The sequence below is a fragment of the Petromyzon marinus genome, chromosome 66, assembly GCF_048934315.1.
Source record: "Petromyzon marinus isolate PM22_M1 ecotype Great Lakes invasive population chromosome 66, UKy_Petmar_22M1.pri1.0, whole genome shotgun sequence".
Lineage (NCBI taxonomy): Eukaryota > Metazoa > Chordata > Hyperoartia > Petromyzontiformes > Petromyzontidae > Petromyzon > Petromyzon marinus.
Window position 1 is genome coordinate 81,663 of NC_133732.1, and position 8,852 is coordinate 90,514.

Genomic DNA, 8,852 nt, shown 5'->3' on the forward strand with positions numbered 1-8,852 from the left:
CACCCACCACGTCTTCGGCGTGGCCTATGGGGGCCGCAACGCTGCTGCACCACGCCGTGGTTGCAGGGTGGCCCGCGGGAGTCGGGGGGCTTCCATACCTCAACACACCGCGCGGCCAGGGGCTGCGCCGGTTACCCCACATCGCGCCGTTTGTCACGAAAGTGGGCGACTGGTTGGCCTTCCAGGACCGGTTCGACGCGGCGTATATGTCGGTCGGCTGGTCCATGGAGGAGGCGTTGGGGGCCCTTCCGACCTACCTGGACGAGAAGGCGATGCAGGTCTTCAAGTCCATTCCCCCGGCCGATAAGGCAACACTTCCGACAGTGTACCTCCGGATGGCCGATGTACTCGAGCCGCCGTCCAGGGCACGCCAGAAGTTTTCACTACGCCGGCGGGAAGAGGGGGAATCTCCATTGGTTTTCCGCTGCTCGCTCCTGGCCTTGGCACAGGCCGCATACCCTGATATACAGGGCAGGGCGCTGGACTCGATGGCCCTGGAACGGCTACTCGACCTAGCACGTGAGCTGGGCATCGCTTTGTCCATAAATAGCGATCGCCAGATCACGTCGTTGGCGGTGGCCGAAAACATCCAGGCGCACCTCTCCCTCCGCCAACAGCCCCGGATGGCGGCGTGCGCGGGGATCCCGGCGCCAGAAGAGGAGGCCGCCTCTCAGGGTGTGGACACCCTCGCGGCCCTGGCGATGCCCGGTCGTCGCGGGAAGGGGGCGGGTGGTCGCCGTCCGGAGCAGCGGGGGCAGCCGGGACCTTCCCGTCCGCAGGACACTGCCACGGTGACCTGCTTCCGCTGTGGTCAGCAGGGCCACATTGAGCGGGGGTGTAGGAATGCCCCGGTGGCCTTCAGCAAGGGGGCTCCAACTCCTCCCGGACCTTCATCGGCATCGAGCCCAGGGCCCCAGGCGAGTCGCGACGCATCACCCGCGTGGCCACCCCCCTCACGTCATGCATCTAGCGGGGCTAGGGTTCATCGTCAGGGGGTTGTCTTCAAGGGGTCGGGTGCACCACCATTGTCACCCACTGGATGGCCCAGGCTGACCCGCCACTGGAACGCGTTGGCGCATCGGATGGTGGCGGCAGCTGCTGGCTCCTCAGCGTTGGCGGGTTGCATACAGGGGGTGCGAGTTCGCCTCTTGGTGGATACGGGGGCGTCTGCCACCATTATTTCAGAGGCCATTTTCAAGCTCCTACCCCACAGCGTCGGTCCGTTAGGGCCGGTTCGTGGGGCTTGTGTCGCCACGAACGGCAGCAGTTTGGGCATATTGAGCCAAGTTATAGCGTCGGTTCGGGTGGATGGGATTGAGTTGGCCGGGCCTATTTTGGTCTCCAAGACCTTGGCAGTTCCATGCCTCTTGGGGACCGACGTTTTGTCTAGAATGCCCATTCGAATTATCGTTGACCAGGGCTGTGTGGAATTGCCGTCAGGGAGGCGGCTGCAATTCCTACAATCGCCTACCGTCCTGTCTCCCTTGGTTGCCAGTGTGTGGGCCTTGAATATGGCGGCGGTGACCGTGCCGCCGGCATCACAAATCTTGCTACCCCTTAGGTTGCGCAGACCGCTCGAAGGGGGCTCTACGGAGACAGGTATCCTCCTGTCCCCGTCGAGTTACTTTTCAAGGACGATGGGATTGGTGGGCGCCTTGACGGCCGTGTCGGGGGGCCAGGACCTTTTTCTACAGGTCCTCAATTTGGGGCCCACGCTGATCGTAATCCCAGCCGGTGCCGTCCTGGCACACGCGACCCCGGCTCCCCCACCCGAGAGCGCTGCCCCAGATGGAGGAGTCGTGGCGGGCGTGATGCGTGCGGGGGGACTACAGGTCCTCAATTTGGGGCCCACGCCGATCGTAATCCTGGCCGGTGCTGTCCTGGCGCATGCGACCCCGGCTCCCCCACCCGAGAGCTTTGCCCCGGATGGAGGAGTCGTGGCGGGCGTGATGCGTGCGGGGGACTCCGACGCATCGTGGATCGCCACGTTGTGCGACGAGAATGCCTCGTTGTCCACCGGGGAGCGTCAGCAACTCCGCGAACTCATCGAGAGGTTCACCGATGTGTTTAGCCAAAGTAAGTTTGATCTGGGTCGCACTACTCTTTTGGAATACCACATAGATACGGGCGACTCAGCCCCTATTCGGCTTAATTCCCACCGCTTTAGCCCTGCGGAAAAGGAGCATGTCCGCTCGGTTGTCGACGAAATGTTGGTGGTGGACATCGTCTCCCCTTCCACTAGCCCTTGGGGTGCCCCCATTGTGCTAGTCAAGAAACGGGACGGGAGTCTCCGGTTCTGCGTTGATTTCCGTAAATTGAACAAGATCTCGGAGGCTGACGCATATCCATTGCCTCGCATGGATGATTCCCTGGATGCCCTCTCGGGCGCGCGGTTCTTTTCGACTCTAGATTTGCTCTCCGGCTTCTGGCAATTGCCGCTGGACGAAGCCTCTAGACCCAAGACAGCGTTCCGCACGCACCAGGGGCTGTTCGAGTTCAATCGGCTTCCTATGGGTCTTCATTCGGCCTCAGCCACCTTCCAGCGTCTCATGGAGATGGTTTTGGCGGGGCTGCAGTGGGAGTCTTGTTTAATCTACTTGGATGACGTTATTGTTTTTGGGCGTACGTTTGACGAGCACTTGCAATGCCTCGAGGCTGTGTTCGTCAAAGTGCGCGCTGCGGGCTTGAAATTTAAGCCCCAGAAATGCCATTTGCTACAACCATCGGTGAAATATTTGGGACACATTGTTAGTGCGTCAGGTGTCACCATCACCACGGACCCGGAGAAAACAGCTTGTGTCCGGACGTGGCCGACTCTCACATCTGTCGCGGAGGTGCGTAGCTTTGTCGGCTTCGCATCGTACTATTGCCGGTTTGTCCGCGATTTTGCGACGATTGCGAAGCCGCTGCACGCCCTCTCCGCCAAAGGCCAAAGGTTTTACTGGGGCGCGGAGGAGGAGGCTGCTTTTGCGACGCTTCGCACGGCCTTGGCGGATGCGCCGCCCTTGGGGTACCCCGATTTCTCGAAGCCCTTTCTGCTTGACACCGATGCCAGCGACATGGGCATTGGGGCAGTCCTGGCCCAGGTGGTCGATGGGGTGGAGAGGGTGGTAGCCTATGGCAGTCGGGTTCTGTCTCCGACGGAACCGCGATACTGCGTGACTCGGAGGGAGCTTTTGGCCATAGTTTTTTTTGTTCAATTGTATAGGCCCTACTTGTACGGTAGGCGGTTTACAGTCCGAACCGACCACGCGGCCCTGCAATATTCGCTGAGGATTGGTCAGCCCTCGGGTCAGCTGTCCCGCTGGCTCGAGGTGCTCCAGGATTACCCCTTTGACGTAATCCACAGAAAGGGGGCGCTGCATGGAAATGCGGACGGTTTGTCCAGATTGCCGGCAGGCGGCGGGTGTGCTTGTGCCCTGGGCTCTAGCCGTTGCAAGGCCCCAGGGGACGTCGCGGCCCAGTTGGTCGCGTCGGCCGCGACGGCCACCCCTCTGGGTGCGGCGACATCCGCGGATTTCGGCCTGGGACTCCCCCGGGAGGTATGGTCCAGCTTGCAGATGGAGGATTCCTCCCTGCTGAAGCTACGGCGACACGTCGGACGTACGGCCCGGGGTTCAGCTTCGTCGGCAGCCCCAGCGATCGCCATGCATGACGGACTCCTCATGCGTTGGGATGCCCAATTGGAACGCTATTGCGTGGTTGTGCCCACTAGCCTACGTGGTAAATTAACCCGAGCCATTCACCAGAAGCTTATGCACCTTGGCTACCACAAGACCCTATTGACCCTTAAGCGGGACTATTACTGGCCAGGTGTGGAGGGTGACGTGGCACTGATTTTGAAGGGTTGCCACGACTGCGCGCGGAGGAAGGCCCCAGTTGTCCAGGACCGGGCCCCGCTGCAGTCCATCCGGGTTTCTCGCGTTAATGAACTCGTGGCGCTCAGCATCTTGGGCCCATTCCCTGCATCCCAACGGGGCTATAAATACCTCTTGGTGGGCATTGAGTACCTCACACGTTGGCCTGTGGCGTGGCCTTTGGTCGATCAGTCGGCCTCTTCTATCACCGAGGCGTTCGTCCAGGGGTACGTGTTGGACAAGGGTGCGCCGGAACAATTGTTGACGGATCAGGGGCGGAATTTCTCATCTAAGCTGCTCAAGGAGGTGTGTAACCTCCTTGGCACCAAGAAAATCCGCACCTCGCCCTACCACCCCCAATCGGACGGGATGGTAGATCGCTTGAACCGCACCCTCACTTCCATGCTGTGCTGGGACCTGTTCGTCCCGGGGGTCTTGGCAGCGTATCGGTTGGCTCCTCACGCCTCAACGGGATTTTCGCCTTTTTATTTAATGTACGGGAGGGAGCCGGAGCCCCCGGTGCACGTCCAACTGGACGTGGGGTCCTCCAGGAAGGGGTCGGCTGTGCCGGTCCCTTTGAAAGTCACGCTTGACCGGCTGCGCGAGGCACGGCAGGCCGCTGCCGGGAATTCCGCCGGCCGGCAGGCGGCTAATGAGCGGCTGCCCAAACACCAGGCAGCGGGCCTCCCGTGGGTAGCGGGCCAGAAAGCGTGGCTGCATTGTCCCCAGGTCCCGGTTGGCACATCTGCCAAATTGCACCGCCCTTGGCAGGGTCCCGTGGAGGTCGTGGAAGTCCCCCGGCCGCAGTGCGTCCAGATTCAGTTCGGACGCCGGCGGTGGATAGTGCACCCATCCCGGCTCAAACGCTATATTCCATCTACCCTGGGGGATCCACCCCAACTCCGGGGCGGCCGGCGGGTGATGCGTCCGTCGTGCCAGTCTGGCCGGGTCCTGTTGACGGGGGCGGCGTTCGCCCTGTTTGTGTGCCCCCAGGGCCCTTCCAAGTAGCGCCGGCGGGGACCCCCTGGCCACCGGAGGCTACGGCGGTGGGCCTGTTGCCTGCGGACAGCCCACCTGCACCGGCGGCGGACGCCACACGGGGATGCGGGCCGGCAGCGCATACCCGTTCAAGGGGGATGCGGCTCCGATGATGGCCTGGGCGGCCATTCGTCGGACCCAGCCCCGGCGCCCGCTCAGCACTGCCGGCCGGAAGAAGCCGTCTTACTTTTTTTCCCGTTCATTTGGTTGTTGTTATTGTGATGCCTGGGATGCCGTGCTGCCCTAAGGTTGGGGTTTTCTTGCAGCCAGGTCGGCTGTTTTTTTTCACAGGGGGGGGTAATGTAGAGGAGTAGAATGGGGAAGTGGCATCACTTGTGCTGTCCAGGGCGATGACGTGACGTCAGGCGCTCGGGCCAGCAGAGTGACGTCACGGCTCCTCAAGGATAAAAAGGGGACCCCGTGACGTAAGCGGGGTCGTAGCTGGAGAGTAGGGTCTGAGAAGGGTGGAACGGGGAGCCAGGGGCAAGAGGGTAGGGATAGGGGAGAGCACAGTGCCAGGCTAGACGTGGCTGTGCTCCTCGGTCGGCCGTGTTGGTTGATCCCACGGCCGGGACAGAGGAGACAGCACAGGGCAGCCGGCTGTGTCGGGACCTAGCCCGGGACCCCTAACCCCTGGGGAGTTGTTCACCCCTGTGTATTGTTAAAGATTTGTAATAAAACCTTGGCGGAAGCCCCTACCTTACCTTAGCCTCCGAGTGAGTCGTCGGGAACTCCTTTACAGAGGTAAGAGTCCTATGCAGTCGTTCTACCATCCCGTCTGTCTGGGGATGATAGGGCGACGTCCAAACTTTCTTTGTGCAAAACAAGTCGCGAATTGTTTTGCCTTGATCAGTGAGGAGGCGCTCTGGGGCCCCCTTGTCCAACATGTAACCGTGGAGGAACCCCTCGGTGATAACCCCAGCAGACTGATTGGGGAGTGGCCAGGCCTTTGGCCAGCGGGAAAAGTACTCAACGCCTACCAATAAGTACTTATTACCCTGAGGCGTGGCCGGAAAGGGCCTGAGAACGTCAATTCTGACCAGTTCGTTTTTGCGGGATACTTGGTTTGCAAGGGCGGACAGCCCAATTTAGACGGGGGTTTGCAACGAGCGCATTGCACACTGTTGAATATATAGGCCTTTTTCCACAATTAATATCAATAATATTTGCCGAGATATTTTTTTAACAAGAAATAATGAATGAAAACACGCAATTGGAGAATCGTCAGGGCACAGACCGAGCACTGAGCAAGCAAACAGCATGATTGACGTGACGCAGCGCCCGGGGTCGCCGAGAGTTCGCCCTTTCGTCGGCGCAGACAAAACGACACATACAGGCAAGTAAACAGCTTTCCTCTATTAAAACGATGGTCAAAAGTTATAAATTCAACTATGAGATTAAGCTAACATTATCGATCATCACACCCACTCCAATTAAAAACCAGGCCACAAGCTACATCAATTAACCATTACCCATCTATTAATCCAATACAAAATGTTATTTCCATCTTTAATAATCTCTACACAACTTGACCCGAAGCGTATGGCAATCAGAATTTTTCCTAAGTCAAAACTAATTCTCTAACCTCAGGACATAAGCGAATAATAATGCAGTGTTAACTAAAGGATTAGAGAGAGAGGGAGAACTCTTTCTGCGGGAATACAAAGATGGCCGGGGTCTCTACCCCGGCCACCTTTGTCTTCCCGCAGCACGAGAAAGGAATTTGACCCCTAGCGAGGAATTGCTTGTTGTTGCAGGGAGGGGGCCATCTGCACCCACGGGTGAGGGGATACCTTGGGGAGGGGACGGTGATGGATGGGGAGACGCAGGGTGGCTCGATGACATGACACACACACGAACGCACACACACACACCGGCCACACCCCTCCACTGCGCAGAGCGGATAATTTTTTTCGAATATAACGGCTCAACTATCATCTAAAAAGTTAAGTTCAACAAGGCACGACCAGTCCCAGGAGACGGCGACCAGCGGTTCGGAAGAAGACATCAAGCCAGCTTCGAGGCATGCATGGCCTCGAGACATTAGCAATGGGTGCTGTGTCTCGCTGAGAAGGGGGGCAAGGGGGTGCTCTGTGCTGAGTTCGGCATGGGCAGACAGAGTATCGCTGAAAGTTTATTCTACATCGAGTGCCGGCTCCCAGCCAAGCAAGAGCATCTGCAACCAGCGGCCAAGTGTGTGCCGACTTGGACATCCAGCAGTGGAGAGAACCTGCTGTCAGCGAACCAGAGAGAGCGCGTTCGAACGCCTCCACAGAGAGAGCGAGCGGTGCAGCTATTACAGCAGTGGAGAGAGCCTGCTGTCAGCGAACCAGCACGAGCGTGATTACGCAGCTCATCCAGCAGTGGAGAGAACCTGCTGTCAGAGAACCAGAGAGAGAGCGTTCGGACATCTCAACAGAGAGAGCGCAGTCATCCAGCAGCGGAAAGAGCCTGACCAGCCACCCGTAAGCAAAAGGGTCAGTGAACCAGCGACAAGCGCGTGCGACTTGAGCCATCCGGCAGTGAAAGGAGCCGCAGCCGCCTGCAGCAGCACTGAGCACGTTCGAGCAGCACCAGGAGAGGGCAGCGTGCCGGCACAGCACATCACCCAGTGGCGTGAGACGCAAAGCGAGAGTTCAACCAACCATCGGTCGTATATCCTTCCCCCACCACATGACAAACCTGGCGTCTGCTTGACGCAAAGAATTAATTAAGTGGCAAAGAAGACACACAACACGCATATCGGGATAAATAAGGTTGTTCCAAAAAGTTATCTTTGGGTTTCAAGAAGAGTTGCCATTCCATGGTGGTGCATTAAATATCAACTGATCCGTGAAGAATATTGCTGCCATAGAGTTACGTGGATAAGGTCATTTAGAAGTAACTCAGTCGTACTTTTTTTTTGTTTTCTTTTCAATGGCAAAATCTTGCCAACGAATCCATTAACGCATATTTGTGCCTTTAGGAATGGTAACTATTTGATTGCTTTTCGTATGAATACCGTCGCATAATTTTAAGGACTTTATTCATATTTTCCATATGCTCGTGTTACACTGCATAAGAATTAATTGCTCTGATACCCAAAGTGAAACAACGTGAAAATAATTGCATTAAGGGTTGCATATGATCAATAATGAGTGCAGTACTGCGTAGGCAATTCAAGTATACTCATTCATAATAGAGTATTAAGGTTTTTGTCAGAATAACGTATGCATGTTTTAAGCTTCTCTCTCTCACCAACTGGGCTCGCATTACGCGGGGGAAGGAATCACATGTGCTGTTATCAAAGTGAAACAACGCAGTCGTGATGATACTGTGTTGATACTGTGTTGGAATTCCAAGCCGAGAGTTGCATCTTTTAGAGTTAAGGTTTAGTTAAAAATATAAATTGATTAATGCAGAAGTTGTGTGTTCTTTCCTGAAATTTATGCATAAGAATAATCTGGAGACCTAATATAAACACACTAATACATACTCAGTAAATGTTAAAGCGAGAATAATTGTATTATACTGATCGATAATACGAAGTTAAACCACGAAGCCGAGTTGACTCTGGCATAATCACATCACACTGGCATAATCTCATATGATCAACTGCATGATTCCGATTGATAATACGACCTCGTCAGTGAGGCGGGGCCAATTTATAATAACGGCTCGCATTAGCATAAGCACACACTCACATAATTTATGCGCATACTTACATCAATTAACATACTTTCGGATACTTATGCAAATTTCAAATAAAACAATTTTCATCAAATTTTCATAACCCACATATACAACAAATTGGGGGCTCGTCCAGGATCTCTTGTAGACAGTTTATGCTTAAATTAAGGAATCACAGTTGTGTTAACCAAGGTATTGTGAACTAACATTGCCTTGTAATTGAAAACGGGTGTAAAACAAACAAAAAACGCACTCTGAAGTGGAATACCAGAGTAAGCAGAGCATAAC

The 8,852-nt window shown here is 55.9% G+C and overlaps 1 protein-coding gene across 1 annotated transcript; it reads left to right on the forward strand.

Moving 5' to 3' along the window:
* Positions 1-505: 505 nt before the first annotated feature.
* Positions 506-6,680, forward strand: LOC142906516 (uncharacterized). The gene is made up of 5 exons (XM_076054517.1): positions 506-3,107; positions 4,050-4,532; positions 4,629-4,693; positions 4,851-5,075; positions 6,653-6,680. The coding sequence occupies exons 1-5, from the start codon at positions 624-626 to the stop codon at positions 6,678-6,680; spliced, it is 3,285 nt and encodes a 1,094-aa protein (XP_075910632.1). The 5' UTR covers positions 506-623.
* The last annotated feature ends 2,172 nt before the right edge of the window (positions 6,681-8,852 follow it).